The sequence below is a fragment of the Magnolia sinica genome, chromosome 9 (assembly GCF_029962835.1).
Source record: "Magnolia sinica isolate HGM2019 chromosome 9, MsV1, whole genome shotgun sequence".
In the NCBI taxonomy this organism is placed as follows: domain Eukaryota; kingdom Viridiplantae; phylum Streptophyta; class Magnoliopsida; order Magnoliales; family Magnoliaceae; genus Magnolia; species Magnolia sinica.
In genome coordinates this window covers 89863607-89880214 of record NC_080581.1, presented here as the reverse complement: position 1 = coordinate 89880214, position 16608 = coordinate 89863607, and the positions used below count along the sequence as shown (strand labels likewise).

At 43.3% G+C, this 16608-nt stretch overlaps 1 protein-coding gene and 1 pseudogene across 1 annotated transcript; one reads left to right on the top strand and one right to left on the bottom strand.

Moving 5' to 3' along the window:
* Positions 1–1049: 1049 nt before the first annotated feature.
* Positions 1050–3860, top strand: LOC131255359 (putative disease resistance protein At1g50180). The gene has a single exon (XM_058256055.1). It carries the CDS (start codon positions 1050–1052, stop codon positions 3858–3860), a length of 2811 nt encoding a protein of 936 aa, XP_058112038.1.
* A 1730-nt stretch (positions 3861–5590) lies between these two features.
* Positions 5591–7055, bottom strand: LOC131255358 (probable aquaporin PIP1-4; annotated as a pseudogene).
* Positions 7056–16608: the final 9553 nt, after the last annotated feature.

Genomic DNA, 16608 nt, shown 5'->3' with positions numbered 1-16608 from the left:
TTGTAGAGATCGTTTTATGGTATTACAAAGAGAATGAGATAGATCTAAATTTCAAGTGGACCCACCACAGAAAACTGTGGGAGCCATTACACCCAACGTTGAAACATTTATAGGGCCCACAGTGATGTATTTATGAGATCCATCCTATTCATAAGTTAACATAGCGATAGATGAAGTGAAAGAAAAAATATTAGCTTCATCGGAAACTACTGTGGTCCCTAAGAAGTTTTGAACGGTGGATATTACTGTCCCGACTATTTTCTATGGTGGGGTCCACTTGAACTTTAGATCTATATCATTGTCTTTGTAATGCAATAAAACGATCTCTAAAAATGGTTGGACGGTATGGATACAACACATGAATCATGGTGGGGTACACAGAGCTTGGTGACGTCCCATCGGTGGCGATTTGGCTGCTGACCTTGTCACCCGCGGCCGGCGCGGATTATCTACCGACAGGTCGAGTAGCCGCACTCGCTACGAAGTGGCATCCATCGTGTATATGTTGTATCCCACTGTCTTAGAGAGATCATCCTAGGGCATGATTCAAAGAAAGTAGCAGATCCAAGGCTGGAGTGAACCCGGCTATTCAAAACAGTGCGGAGAGTGACACCCGCCGTTGAAAACTTACGAAGGTCCACCGTGATGTTTATTTGAGATCCAACCTGTTCAAGTGTTAACGCATGTACAATAGAAAGGAAAACACAAGTATCAGGTTGATCCAAAACTTTCGTAGCCTTTAAAACTTTTTAATGGTGGGTGTCACTCTCCCCGCTGTTTTCTGTGATGGGTCCACTTGAGCTTTGTATCCCACTCATTCTTTGGATCAAGCCCTAATATGATCTCTCCAAATGGATGGACGGCTTAGATACAAAACATAGATCATGGTAGGCCCACATAACCTGTGACGAACTGTCAGTATGTAATCCGCGTCCGTATTTTGTAAATAAATTTTTTTATTTATTAAAGTATTACGGTGACAACAGCGAAAATGACGTGGACCAACTAGGTTTTAGGGCACGGAAAACCCTGTGCGCTGGAAACAGACGATGCGCAAAATAATTGAGTGGCTTTGGTTTTGCAACGGATGCATCTTTCTCGTTGTAAGAATAGTTCAGAAAGACTTGTTTTCACGACAAGAGCCTTCTCAGGAAGAAATTGAGAGAGAAAAAATGGAGAGTGTTGTTAAGTTGGTCATACAAAAATTGAACGATTTTGTAACGAAGGAAGCAGATTTGCTATTCGGAGTACATGATCAGATCATATCGGTTCGAGCCGATCTTGAATGGATGCGTGCCTTCCTCGAGGATGTCGATAGGGTTGGCAGAGAGAATAAAAGATTTAAGATTTGGGTGACTCAAATAAGAGACGTAACCTATGATGCTGAGGATGTCATCGACTCTTACATTGAACAGAAACGACGAGAAGATACAAGTGCTGGATTGATGAGATGCTTAAGTAGTTTTGCTGATTTCATCAAAGATATACCGGCCATCCTAGACGTTGGAAAGAAGATCCGCAACCTAGAAAGAAGGCTCGGCCATATCAAGGAGAACATATCACGGTACGGCAATATATCAGTTGGTGGAGAAGCTTCATCTTCTTCAAATCAAAGCCAGCTGCGGAGGGAGAAGATGGCTCCCATCGTCGAGGAAACCGATGTGGTCGGTTTTGATGACGAGACAAAGACACTGGTGGGGCGGCTGACTGAAGGAAATGTGCGGCGTGCTGTGATTTCGATCACAGGTATGGGAGGGATAGGTAAGACTACTCTCGCAAAGAAAGTATACAATGACATCCATGTAAAGAAGAGTTTCGATTTTCATGCTTGGGTGTATGTATCTCAACAATGTCTAGTCCGAGAGCTTTTACTGAGCATTATAAAATGCTTTAGAGCCCTCGAACGAGATGAAATGGAGATGACGCCTGAGGAAGACTTGCGGCAGGAACTCTCTCAGTACTTACAAAGGAAGAGATATCTGGTGGTAATCGATGATATATGGAGTAGACAAGCTTGGGACAGTCTGGTTTCTGCATTTCCAGATAAGGATAATGGCAGCAGAGTGCTGCTCACGACTCGCAATGAAGAGATAGCTATGTATGCTGATCCACAGAGCACACCCCATAGACTGCGTTTACTGGATGGTAACGAGAGCTGGTCACTGTTTTGTAATAAAGCACTTCCCGGAAATCTTGCTCTTACTTGCCCTCCAAATCTGAAAGAGTTGGGGAGAAAGATCGTCTCCAAATGTAGAGGTTTACCTCTAGGAATTACAGTATTAGGAGGCGTCCTATCAAGAAAAGAGAAATTAGTGAATACGTGGGAGAAGGTGCTTAAAAGTGTGGAATGGTGGCTAAATGAAAGCAAAGAAGATGGGATCTCAGGCATATTAGCCCTGAGTTACCATGACATGCCCTATTACTTGAAGCCCTGTTTTCTTTATTTTGGAGCTTTTCCTGAAGACTCTCAAATCTCTGTCCCTGAATTGATTCAGTTGTGGACAGCAGAAGGATTCGTGCAGAGAAGAGGAGAAGAAGAAATGGAGGATGTTGCGGAGGATTACCTGGATGAGCTCATCAGTAGAAGCATGATTCAGGTGGGGTATAGGAGGAGCAATGGAACGGTTGAAACATGCCGTATTCATGATCTTCTACGAGACCTCTCAATATCAGAAGCAAAGGAGGAGAGATTTCTGGAAGTGCATGGGAACATGGCGCCTGAATTACCTACAAAGGCACGCCGACTTGCAATTACTTCTGGTGACATCAGTAAGTCCATCTCTCTTAACTGCTCCACTCTACAACTCCGCTCTTTGTTGCGCTTCGGTTATGAGGTTCAAATGCTGGAGAAACCGCAGTGGACAATCGTCTGTGGAGCTTTCAAATTGCTCAGGGTGATGGATCTCCGACGCGTACAACTCTCTAGTCTCCCTGATGAAATAGGGTATCTAATCCACTTGAGGTACCTATGTCTCAAGGGGGCAAGGTTGGAAAGGCTACCATCCACCATAACTCGCCTCTCGAATTTACAGACTCTCAATCTACTGCAAACAGAAGTCAACATGCTACCAGATGATATTTGGAAGATGGAACAGATAAGGCACCTATGTCTAGACACTACGGCAGGACTTCCCTGTCAAATCAGCAACGCCATGCAAATCCATCGCTTAATCAATCTCCAGACTCTAAAATATGTAAAGGGGGGCAGCTGGATAGAAGATGGATTGGAGAAACTAACCAATTTGAGAGATTTGGGAATAGAGGGAGATCTCAAAATGGCATTGTCCCGTTCCATTCCTAGACTGGCAAGCCTCAGATCATTATGGCTAGATGCAAGTCCTAAATGCTCGATTCCAGCGTTTCCATCCTTTTCAAATCATCATCATCTATTTGACATGACGTTGATCGGACCCTCTGAGAAATTACCGGACGTGCACGAGTTCCCACCTAACCTCACAGAGCTATTCTTGAGTGGGTCCCAATTAGAGCAAGACCAGATTGGCACGCTGGAGATGCTGCCGAACCTTCGGAGACTCTGTTTATTTTCCAAATCATACATAGGAAAGGAAATGGTTTGCTCCGTCGGAGGGTTTCCACTGCTCGACTATTTATATATTTATGATTTGGATGAATTAGAGGAATGGATAGTGGAGGAAGGAGCGATGCCGAATCTTAGACGTTTAGAGATTGATAAATGCAGAAGATTGAAGATGCTTCCTGATGGATTGCGACATATCAGCACCCTTCAAGATTTGCAGTTAAGAAGCATGCCGGAAGGATTCATAGAAAGGGTGCGAAAAGACGATGGAGAGGACTGGTTTAAGATCCAACACGTACCCGCGCTCACCATCAACCCGTAGTGTATGGGAATCTTTCCATGTAGGTAATTGGTTTTGGACCTGTTCGCATCCATTTCATCTATCCAGACCGTCCGTTAGGTTCAGTCCACTCATCTTCTGTACCTTCCAAAATTTATAATGATTGAATGATCCAAACTGTCCATTTAGTTTCATTGAGAAAGTAAGGACAGGATTGCTCATAGAATATAGGTTTAGCCAAGAACGCTTACTGTCATTTGATTGCTGTGATTTTTACAGTGGAGAAGAGTGGACAGTACCTAATGGACGGTCTCCATAGATGATATTGATTCGTACAAGTCTAAATGCAGTTAGGTGCATGTAGAAGTTTTTATACACTAACGGGTCGTTTGGCACCATGGGTTTGGAGATCGTTTGAAGGGATTTCAAAACTCGGTTCTTATATTTCAATTGAGGGGGTGTAAATACGTAAGCTATCTACTTTTCTTGGAAAATTTAGGCTTTTTAAGAAAATGTCCTCTTGTATTTGTTGGCTATTCCTCTATGTTATTGATGTAATAAAGACAGGACAGGATTTGGTGAGGCCTGTAGCCGGTTTGAAATCTTATACTTGTATTATTATTATTTATTTATTATCATTTCAACAAAGTTACAGGTGGTTTGCTCCCCCTTTCTCCAATAAAAGTTGGGATGACTAGTATATTTCTTCCAACTTATATATATTTGACATAAGAATATTGCCATGCATAAAATGTTGGCATGTGGTTGGTGAATTTGTGTTGTAAGTAGGTGATGATGGGTTGAATTTACTTCTTTCATGATTTTCATATGACTTGTTTACGCTGTTAGTAGAGAGTGTGCAGAGGAGGTTGGACAATGTTCTCATATAGTACTCTTATGTTTCATTCCAATTCCATCAAACAACTACTTATATGATGTTTGATGTAACTTCTTTTCATTGTGTCTTTAGATTAAATGAATTCATGGATTACCAAATATTAGATATTGATGTTTACTTGGTTTTCCTTTTGTGGAGATCAGGTTGATGTCCCCCTCTTTTGTTTTTTTTTTTCCTTCAACCTATCAATAAAATTCAGTGTGATCTGATCATTGTTCACCAAAGAGGTAAGGAAACGAATGACAAAGAAGCCTACTCATCCAAAGAGTAATGGAAATAGACCAACTTGAGCAGACTTAGTTCCCACATTAGCATGATGTACGCCTCCTGTTCAAACTAAAGCTTGAAACAGAACTTCTGCTCAGGATCTTTTCTGAGATTCAAGAATAGTAACTGATTTGAAACCAAACATGTCCATAGTTCATCAGTTTAGACTATCCAATTAGTTTGTTCCACTTTAATTGACCAACATGAGAAGACACACATCATAGATGAAATTTTCCATCCCATATAATAAAAAACAAACCTTCGGAGCAAAGGTCCAATATTCTAGTGAGTTTGCATTAGATATCATACTCCAAGGAACCATTTTGTTCACATGACTACATCTCTGTTTTTCTTTTTCTTTTGGCAGCAAACAAGACAGCATAACCTTACAATCATCACCAATATCAATACCACGTTCATCTTCAAAATGCTCCACACCTCATCCATCCAAAAGGACAACATGGGAACCACAGAGAGAGAGAGAGAGAGAGAGAGAGAGAGAGAGAGAGAGAGAGAGAGAGAGAGAGAGAGAGAGAGAGGATTACACAAGGAGAATGACAAAGAAAGAAAACCCGAGAAGAGAGAGAGAGTGATGATGATAGAGAATCTAAGCCTTGGCCTTGAATGGGATTGCCCTTGCCACAATCTGATGGTACACAACTGCAAGCGCTGCCCCAATGAATGGGCCTACCTAGAATATCCAATTGTCATCCCACGCATGGTCCTTTTTGTAGATGATGGCAGCTCAAAGGCTCCTGGCTGTGTTGACGTCGTTTTCAATGATGGGGAGGGTGGCCAACTGCAATAGGAACACAGCTAACTCAATTGGGAGAGGTGCAAGGATAGGCACATGAGAATCTCTAGCATTTCTCTTGGCATCAGTGGCAGAAAAGACAGTGTAGACAAGAACAAAGGTGCCCACAATCTCAGCACACAAACCATCTCCCTTGGTGTAGCCGTGCTTCACAACATTGGCTCCCCCACCCAACATCTGGTAAGGGCCCTTTTGGAATCCTTTCACCGCACCAGCCCCACAGATTGCCCCCAATCACTGCATCACCATGTACAAAACAACCCTCATCAGGGAGATCTTCCTGGCCACCAGAGGGCTGCTGCTATTTTGTTGGCGCTCGCTGAATGGTTGTACAGAGCTGTTTTCAGTCAAGAAATTTCAGGTGAGTGCTTCCACATTCCATTAAAAAAGAAAAGAAAATAAAATAAAAGGAAAAGGAATGAGAAAAGAAAGCAGCAGCCCAAACATCACAGCTGTGTTTATGTGTTCACTTGAAATCCGAGCCATACAATAGACCAAGGCAAAAATCATGCCACCAAATGCCCATGCAATCCCCCGAATACCCACACTGGCACACATGGTAGGTGACCTTTTGACACCCATGACAGTGAGGATGGTGATGCAGAGGAATGGGAAGGTGGCCATGAAATCTGCAATCCCATGCATCCAAAATGACCATGAATTGAACTCACCAGGCTCGAACAAGGTCACTGATGGTGGCTCCTCGTAGGCCTTGTCTTGGCTTTGTGCTGCTGTCCCTATAGGCTGCCTCTGTGAGAACTTGTTTGCTCCCAGCTTCTCATGACTATAGCTATTTCCTTTGATGGCTCTGTAAATTGACAATATAAATAGATATGCTAATTTTGGAAGGTTAACATTCTCTAATTGAGATGAAATTTTCAAGGTGGCCTATAAATATGAGATGAACCTAACAGGCGGTCAATACCAATGATTTGACACTCTGCTTCTGAAAGCACTGTGGCACACTAAGGCCATGTCTGGATCCCAAGGATTCCATTCCAAACAATGGGAAAGGAAAACAGTTTTCCTTCGACATTTACAATTTGTCATGCTTAGATAATAAAGAAAAAGATGGATTACACAAGGATAAATATAATTAGATGACTAATATCATGTTTTTTCAGTGTACAACGATATTATTCAACTTGCAAAATCTTGCCAAGCAGAAAATGCTTGCATGTGATGACCGGATCGGTATCTTGAAGTCAGTGGTGGCAGATTGAATTTGCTTCTTTCGTGGCTTGATCATCTTCTCCATTGTTATTGTTATGTGCAGAGAGAATGTGGAGAACTTTGAATTTAGTGTTTGAACAATGATTTATATTTTGTTGGAACGAAAATTGTTATTTTCAAAGAACGAAATGTTAGATACCAGATAAAAAAAATACCGTGTACAACGTGAACAACTAGCTGCCTATCTTGGGATTCACAGCTGCATTATCGCATACACCCTGCAGTTGATCGTGCTGCTTCATTGCGGCATTTTCACAAACACCTAGCATCTCATCTTGCTGATCCGACCGTGCTACATCTGCTGGCCCGTCCTTGTCTTGGTTAATACCTCCCTTTCCTTTCGAGATGGAAAACTCTCGTCTGACTAGCGAAAGCAGCGGATTATATGACCATTCCCTATCTAAACGACACGTGTCGGAAGATCACATTATACAAACGAACGGACGCTACGTGAACGGAAGAGTTCATGTAGATGGGTCCACCTCGTTCATCAGCTGGCGATTATATTAAAACATAGAGCTGAAGTAGATGTAAAGTCCAAGCGGACCACACAACAAAAAACAGTAGAGATTGAATGCCTACCATTGAAAACTTCTTAGTGGCTATAAAAGTTTCGGATCAAGATGATATTTGTATTTTCCATTCATCCATGTCTGTGTGACCTTATGAACAAGTTGGATCTCAAACAAGCATCAGTTGGATCTCAAACAAGCATCATGGTGGGCCCTATGTAGGTTTCAATGGTAGGCGTGCCTCTTACTTCAGCTTTGGATTTGCTTCCCTTTTTGTTCATATCTTAAATGAAAGGGCAAAATATAGATATTTGGGTCCGGTTTAAGCATAGCTTGTGGTTTTATAAATTTGAAGTTCTTGTTATAGTTTTCTTATTACTAATGTCTGTTTGGAATACTTCTCTTTATGAATGTGAAACCGTTTCTCTCCCTTGCCTTCTCATGAAAAAAAAAATTTCTATTAGTTTGACGGAGAGGCTAAAACAGCATTGATATCAACCAGTAGCGACATCAAAACGTTCCGGCAAACAATACAAAAAATTAGGTCAAGACTATTTCGATGCCTCAAATAAGCCCCCTTCTGGCCAAAATGTTTTATGACAGGTCGGACATGCTCCTATAAGGCTTGACATGAATTTTGAGCCAAATTCGAGCTAATTATGGCTACAGAACCCTTGTTAATCTCGCTTGACCCCAACTGAGTTGGAATTGTGATGTAGAGTGGGTCGCAGAAAATTACATGGCCAAGATGGATCAGAAAAGGCCCGGTCGACGACAGAAGTAATCCAGACCATCGAACCTTAAATCGGGCGTATCTTGCAATCCGGAATGAGTTATCTGACGTAAAATATATGATTTTGGGGTAGAACGAGCTACTGAAGCCAACCAACCCCGCTACGCCGGGTTGCGCAGCCCGGGATTGCGAAAAACCCCTGGATTGACGGTCGTTTCCCTGTTTTAATTTCGTTTTTACTATAAATAGTAAGTTTTAGTTCGATTATAACTCTTCATCCGTCGGGCTTTAGGAGTTGCGCCCAACGTGAAAAGAGCTTAGAATAATTAGGAGAACGGTTTGGTGAAGCCAAATAGGACACTTACTATTTTTGGCCGAAAACCTTGCGCACTAGTAGACATCACGACCGTCTATAAATAGTAAGTTTACTATTTATAGTAAGTCGCGGATTCTAAGAGTTTGAGTTGTAGTTTGCTTCTAATTTCTTTCCCATTGCTTGGTACCCCTATTTAAAGGGTTGTGAACTCGTTTTTATTCATCAATTAATCAATTTCGAATTTATTAGAATTTATTTCTATTTTCTGCTTTCTTTTCTCGTGGATTCGAGAAGTCTCTGTGAGGAGTCCAGAGAAGCTCCGTGGATTCGGAGTAGTTATCCTCATCACGTTCATCCCTGCGTCAATTGGTATCAGAGCGAGGATTCCCCTCGGGCCGATGGCAAACAACGAAGGTATGAATCAAAATCCTGTGGACGGTGATCCAGGGATTCGTTATCTTTCGGAAAGAATGGAAGCTTTCCACCGGGAGAGTCAGTTGACCATGCAAGGGCTGCAGGCAACTCTCGACCATCTTGTGGATGCGCTACTTCCGCCCCGATCCCTAAGCGGTGCTCCACCACCCGTGGTGGCTCCACCACCCATGGTTGCTGTATGACACAACCCCGATTTTCGTAGAGCACTACCGATGGCAAACCGTAGGGCTACACTAGATGATTCAAGTTCTAGCGACGAGGACCTTAATGAGGGTTTTGCTCGACGACCAATCCATAGAGGTGATCATCTAGATCGTGCTGAAAGAGACTATCGAGGTAAGGCTGAACTTCCTAGTTTTAACGGTTTATTACGTATAGAAGATTTTCTCGATTGGCTAGCCGAAGTAGAGAGATATTTTGATTATATGGACGTGCCAGATCATAAAAGGGTAAAATTGGTAGCGTTTAAATTAAAATCTGGTGCTTCTGCATGGTGGGAACAATTACAACTCTCACGAGCTCGCCAGAACAAGGCGCCTATCTCATCATGGCCACGGATGAGACGTCTTCTTCGATCTCGATTTCTCCCCAGTGATTATGAGCAGATATTATTCCAGCAATATCAAAATTGCAGGCAAGGAAATCGAACAGTCACAGATTATACTGAAGAATTTCAACGGCTGGCTACACGAAACGATCTGTCAGAATCTGAGTCACAGAAGGTGGCGCGATTTATAGGTGGGTTGCGACCGACAATTCAGGACCGAGTTCAGATGTACCCAGTCGGGACTGTGGATGAAGCGGTTCAATTGGCGGGTAGGGCGGAAACACAACTTGCAAGAGCTCCTGCTCGTCCATATCCTTCAACTCGACCCCCCATGACGGGTCCCACGCAGGATCCAGTGCTGCCACGAGGAAAAGACCCAGTACCTCAACTTCCTACAACCGCAAACCGTGATACAGGGAGCGGCTCATCCAGGCCTCAACGTGCAGCACCTGCAACAGCGAGTCCGAGTAGGATTCCAAATCCTTATGCTCGGCCAAGGTCGAATAATTGTTACCGCTGTGGCCAACCAGGCCACTTATCAAACACTTGTCCTCAACGTCCCGCAGCGCACTTGACTATAAACGAAGGGGGCACTGAAGATGAGGCTGCAGAAGAAGACCATCGCTTTGATGAACATGAACAAACCACTGAAGAAATAGCAGGTGGCGATGAAATGATGGGTGAAGATCGTGGCAAATTGCTAGTTGTAAGGCGATTGTTGTATGCCCCATGAAAGGAATTACTTCCACAATGACATAATATATTTCGTACTCGGTGCACCGTAAACGGAAAGGTCTGTGATGTGATCATAGACAGTGGTAGTAACGAAAACATCATCTCGAGAGTGATGGTGGACAAGTTGGGGCTACCAACGATGAAACATCCTTTCCCATACTCAATTGGCTAGATAAAAAAGGTGAATGAGACCAAGGTAACTGAACAATGCACTATCTCATTTTCAATTGGCAAAAATTATAAGGATCAAATACTTTGTGACGTGGTCGATATGAAAGCTTGTCATATGTTACTCGGTCGACCCTGGCAGTCGGACCGTGATGCGACCCATCGGGGACGAGATAATGTCTACGTATTCGTCAAGGATAGTCGAAAAATAATCCTTGCCCCTATGGCACCAGAGAACCACCCTGAAGCCTCTAAAGTGGAGGGGAGTTCTCTCTTGACCATTCGGGATTTCATGGAGGAATCTAAGGAAACTGGCGAGGTATACGCCGTAGTAGTGAAGGGCGAGGAAGAGGAACCCTCAAATATCCCTCCAAGCTTAAGACTGTTGCTAAACGAATTCAAAGAAGTCTGGCCTGAGGATTTACCTGATGGATTGCCCCCCATGAGGGACATCCAACATCACATAGACCTCGTCCCTGGGGCTAGCCTGCCCAATCGCCCTCATTATCGGATGAGTCCGAAGGAGTGCGAGATACTTCAGGGGCAAGTGGAGGAATTGATCCGTAAGGGTCTCTTGAGAGAGAGCATGAGCCCATGTGCCGTACCAGCATTATTAACGCCAAAAAAAGATGGAAGCTGGCGCATGTGTGTCGACAGCCGAGCAATCAACAAAATTACCATCAAATATCAGTTTCCAATACCACGGTTGGACGACATGCTCGATATGTTAGAAGGGGCTAAGGTATTCTCTAAACTAGATCTAAGGAGCGGGTACCATCAGATTCGTATTCGACCCGATGATGAGTGGAAAACGGCATTCAAGACCAAGGGAGGGTTGTATGAGTGGCTGGTCATGCCCTTCGGCCTATCGAACGCACCAAGTACTTTTATGCGTTTGATGAATCAAGTTCTAAAACCGTTCACTGGCCGATTTGTGGTAGTATATTTTGATGACATATTGATATATAGCCAGGATGAGGCGGAGCACAAGAAACATCTCAGGCAGGTGCTACAGGTCCTACAACTTAACAAGCTGTACCTCAACTTGAAGAAGTGTAGTTTTTTAACTGACAGCCTATTGTTTCTAGGATTTGTTGTAACGTCCATAGGCATTCGTGTGGACGATGAAAAGGTACGAGCTATTAGGGAATGGCCGATCCCGACAAACATTCATGAGGTGAGGAGTTTTCACGGGTTGGCGACTTTCTATCGTCGATTTGTGCGAGATTTTAGCACCATAGTCGCGCCTATAACAGATTGCATGAAAAAAGGACCGTTCCAGTGGACCGATAAAGCTGATAAGCGTTTTCATGAGATCAAGCATCGTTTGTCTACAACACCGGTCTTGGTGCTTCCTCATTTCGACAAATTGTTTGAGGTTGAGTGTGACGCTTCATACGTCGGAATTGGAGGAGTATTATCACAGGAAGGCAGGCCAGTAGCCTTCTACAGCGAGAAGCTTAGTGAAGCTCGAAAGAAGTGGTCGACTTATGAGCTTGAGTTGTGTGGGCGCTGCGACATTGGCGACATTATCTGATTCAAAGAGAGTTTGTTTTGTACACTGACCATCAAGCATTAAAGTTTATTAATAGTCAGACTAACGTGAATCGTGTGCATGCTAGATGGGTTGCGTTTTTACAGGAATTCACGTTCGTTCTGAAGCACAAGTCAGGGCAGCAGAACAAGGTGGCTGATGCACTTAGCCGTCGTGCATCACTACTAGTAACAATGAGCAACGAGGTAGTCGGCTTCGACTGTCGAGCTGTATTCCGAGGATGAGGACTTCAAAGATTCTTGGATGAAGTGTCGAGAAGGTCACCCCATGACCTGCATATGCGAGACGATTTTCTCTTCAAAGGGAATCGATTATGCATCCCCCAAAGTTCTCTAAGAGAGCAGATTATTCAAGAGCTACGTGGAGGTGGCCTCGGTGGACACCTGGGGCGAGACAAGACGCGAGCTCTTGTGGAAGAGCGGTATTGTCATCGCAATTAGTACGCGATGTGGGAAAAGCCGTACAACGTTGTCATGTTTGTCAGACCTCCAAGGGGCAATCTCAGAATACGGGCCTCTACACCCCGCTACCAGTGCCTAACGGCCCTTGGGAGGATTTATCAATGGACTTCGTACTTGGTCTCCCACGAACACAACGTGGCATGGATTCGGTGTTCGTGGTGGTAGATCGTTTCTCTAAGATGGCGCACTTTATCCCATGCAAGAAGACCCTCGATGCAACACACGTGGCGAATTTATTTTTCAGGGAGGTCGTACGGCTACACGGGGTCCCCAAGACCATTACTTCCGATCGTGACACGAAGTTCATTAGCCACTTTTGGCGGACTTTATGGAATCGATTCGATACACGACTTCAATTCAGCAGTGCTTACCACCCACAGAAACCGAAGTTGTGTATGGCACATTGGGAAACCTCCTTCGGTGAAAAACCGAAGCAGTGGGATTTGGCCTTGTCTCAAGCAGAGTTTGCATTCAACAACATGGTGAACCGCTCAACAGGGAGATCACCATTCCAGATTATATACGGACGAGTGCCTCGCCAAACACTTGACTTGGTCCCTCTGCCCAAGCATCCAGGCACGAGCATTGCAGCAGAACATATGGCAGACAAAATCATGGGCATCCATGCAGAAGTGCAGACCAAGCTACATGCCTCGAATGAGAAATACAAGGAACAAGCGGACAAGCATCGGCGACAAAAAGTGTTCGAGGTGGGCGACCGCGTTATGGTCCATCTGCGCAAAGAGAGATTTCCGACCGGAACGTACAACAAGTTGAAAAATAAGAAAATTGGACCTGTCCCAATCATCCGAAAGATTAATGATAACGCTTATATTGTTGATCTTCCAGATGACATGGCAATCTCACAGACTTTCAATGTCGCGGACCTGACCGAGTATCATGAGCCAGAGCATGACGAGAACTCGAGGACGAGTTCTTTTGAAGTGGAGGAGACTGATGTAGAGTGGGTCGCAGAAAATTACATGGCCAAGATGGATCAGAAAAGGCCCGGTCGACGACAGAAGTAATCCAGACCATCGAACCTTAAATCGGGCGTATCTTGCAATCCGGAATGAGTTATCTGACGTAAAATATATGATTTTGGGGTAGAACGAGCTACTGAAGCCAACCAACCCCGCTACGCCGGGTTGCGCAGCCCGGGATTGCGAAAAACCCCTGGATTGACGGTCGTTTCCCTGTTTTAATTTCGTTTTTACTATAAATAGTAAGTTTTAGTTCGATTATAACTCTTCATCCGTCGGGCTTTAGGAGTTGCGCCCAACGTGAAAAGAGCTTAGAATAATTAGGAGAACGGTTTGGTGAAGCCAAATAGGACACTTACTATTTTTGGCCGAAAACCTTGCGCACTAGTAGACATCACGACCGTCTATAAATAGTAAGTTTACTATTTATAGTAAGTCGCGGATTCTAAGAGTTTGAGTTGTAGTTTGCTTCTAATTTCTTTCCCATTGCTTGGTAGCCCTATTTAAAGGGTTGTGAACTCATTTTTATTCATCAATTAATCAATTTCGAATTTATTAGAATTTATTTCTATTTTCTGCTTTCTTTCCTCGTGGATTCGAGAAGTCTCTGTGAGGAGTCCAGAGAAGCTCCATGGATTCGGAGTAGTTATCCTCATCACGTTCATCCCTGCGTCAAATTGGGGCTATTACTTATGAGGGTTGACACTAGTTTTGAGCCGAATCCAACCCAATTGAGGCCATTGAACCCTATATGACCCAGCTTGACCCCTCCCAAGCTGAAATCAAATCTACTACATTTCCGTGCCTTTAACTAGACTTGTTCCGGCTGAAATTTTGCTGACATGTTGAACATGATCTTAGGTGGCTTGACAATAGTTTCGAGCAAAATCTGTGATAGTTAAGGCCACCGAACCTAAGATGACCCGCGTGACCCCACTTAAGCAATAACCGGGTCTACTAAGTTTTGGAGCCTTGCAGAGATACATTTATTAGCTGACTATAACATAGGAAATAATGATGATTGACCGTTAATGAGTCAAAAAAGTTCCTGATAAAGTTGATATTTGTTTATTAACTTCATCAAGGGATATGTAACATTCGCAATAGATTTGATGGCACATAAACAGTAAGTAAAGATTTACATGAGTCATTAAAAATTTAAATGATACAACACTCAATCTCCACTGATTTCTAGATTATGGTCCACCTGATATTTAGATCTTTTAAATTCTTTGCCAAATCTACTAGAATAAGATTTGAAAAAAGTGAATGGACAGAGTAGATATAGAAAACATACATTGAGGTTGGCCCCACGGTGAGGGGCTGGACCGTCTTTGGTATGACAGCCGATGCAACTAAAATGCTCCTATCCTCATGTAGCAGCATTCAACGAGTGTACTTGTACGTGGGAACGGAAACGGATTGGCTACTCCCCTGCCACCAGCCAATGGCTGGTGATCGGTGCTCTGTGGGGCCCACCATTATGTATGTGTTTCATCCATGCCATTCATCTATTTTTATAGATCATTTTAATGAATAATACCAAAAATTAGGTATATAACATTCTCAAATGAGGTATATACCCCAAATGGGTCCTTACTCTTACTTGGGTGGTAGACTCTAAGGAGTTTCAACACCGGTCAAGGGTTTGAGTACCTATAGGTGGTGAAATTCCACTAAGGCGTGAGTGTGTGGGGGTGTGTGTGCGTGTGTTAAAAAAAAAAAAAAAAAAGTATATAACAATCTCAAATGGATGCGTTATAGGAAAAGGTGTTAAATCAATACCAACCATTAAAAACTTTTTGGGGGCCATAAAAGTTTTGGATCAAGCTGATCTTTGTTTTTTAGCCTTCATCTAGGTCTGTATTACATAATCAACAGATTGGATGTCAAATAAAAAGTACAGTGGGCCTTAGGAGGATTTTTATGGTGGATATCCAAACACTATTGTTTTCTTGTGGTGTGGTCCACCTGAGATTTATATACCTCTCATTTTTTGGTTCAAGCTATAAAATGATCCGGAAAAATGTATGAACGGCATAGATGAAACACATACATCATGATAGGCCCATAGAGCACCGACCACCAGCCACCGGGCGTGTGGCAGGGGAGTAGTCAATCCGTTTCCGTGTAAACATACATACGTAAGCTCCACCATTGCTTATCTTCATTTCTTCTCTTCATTATCCATACCATCCAATGAATTTTACTGAAAATATCGTAAAATAGCTAAAAAATTGACGTAGATCAAAAGATCAACCGGACCAGCCGGGACAGATGACTTTTAATGATACACAAACTGCACTGTTAAAGCTTCGTACGGCCCACCAACCACTTAGATCCGCGCCATTTTTAGATCAATAACCTAAAAGGATAGGAGCAAAAGCATGAACGGTGGTGTTTAGCACACCAAGCAACCTGCTTCCGACTGTCTCTTGCATCCTTAATTTTGGTGGACCCCAATCGAAAATCCGAACCGTCCACCATTTTCACCGTCTAATTTTATGGTGTGGGCCCATAACCCAAGCAGATTCAATATAAAGGTGGGTCCCAGGACATGAAAATGTGGGTATATGGCTTACTACCATTAAAACTACCAATGGTCCAGCTTTGATATTTCTAGGCCATCCAAACCATTAAAATAACATGTCCAACCGTTCAAAATGCCATTTCCAGTGGGTTAAATATAGCTATCTGTATTTGCCCTTGATCTAAATTTTTTGTGGCCCCATGACAATTTGAAGATAGTAGCTTCAATGTGCACTCTTACCCGTGTGGCCCACTCGAGCTTTGGATCTAGATCTTTTTTGGGGCTAAGCCCTAGAGACATATGAGGATATGGCAGACAATACATAGTTTTCTCAAAGAACACAGTGGGTCCACTGTCAGAAACGCCATCCGCTTGGACATGGTGTCGTGGGAGCGGATTAGGTGCGGCCCTGGCCTCACTCAAGATGGTGCAGCCCTTATCATTGGGCCCACCATGACTTGTTTATTCTATATCCACACTGTCTATCCGTATTTCTAGATCATTTTAAGGTATGCGTCCAAAAATGAAGTAGATTTAATTTTCAGGGGGACCATACCATAGCAAACAGTGGTGATTGACCATTAATAGGTCACAAAAGTTTTG

Excerpts from the sequence above, each read along its gene's own strand:
- LOC131255359 (XM_058256055.1), top strand. The coding sequence starts at position 1,050 with ATGCGCAAAATAATTGAGTGGCTTTGGTTTTGCAACGGATGCATCTTT.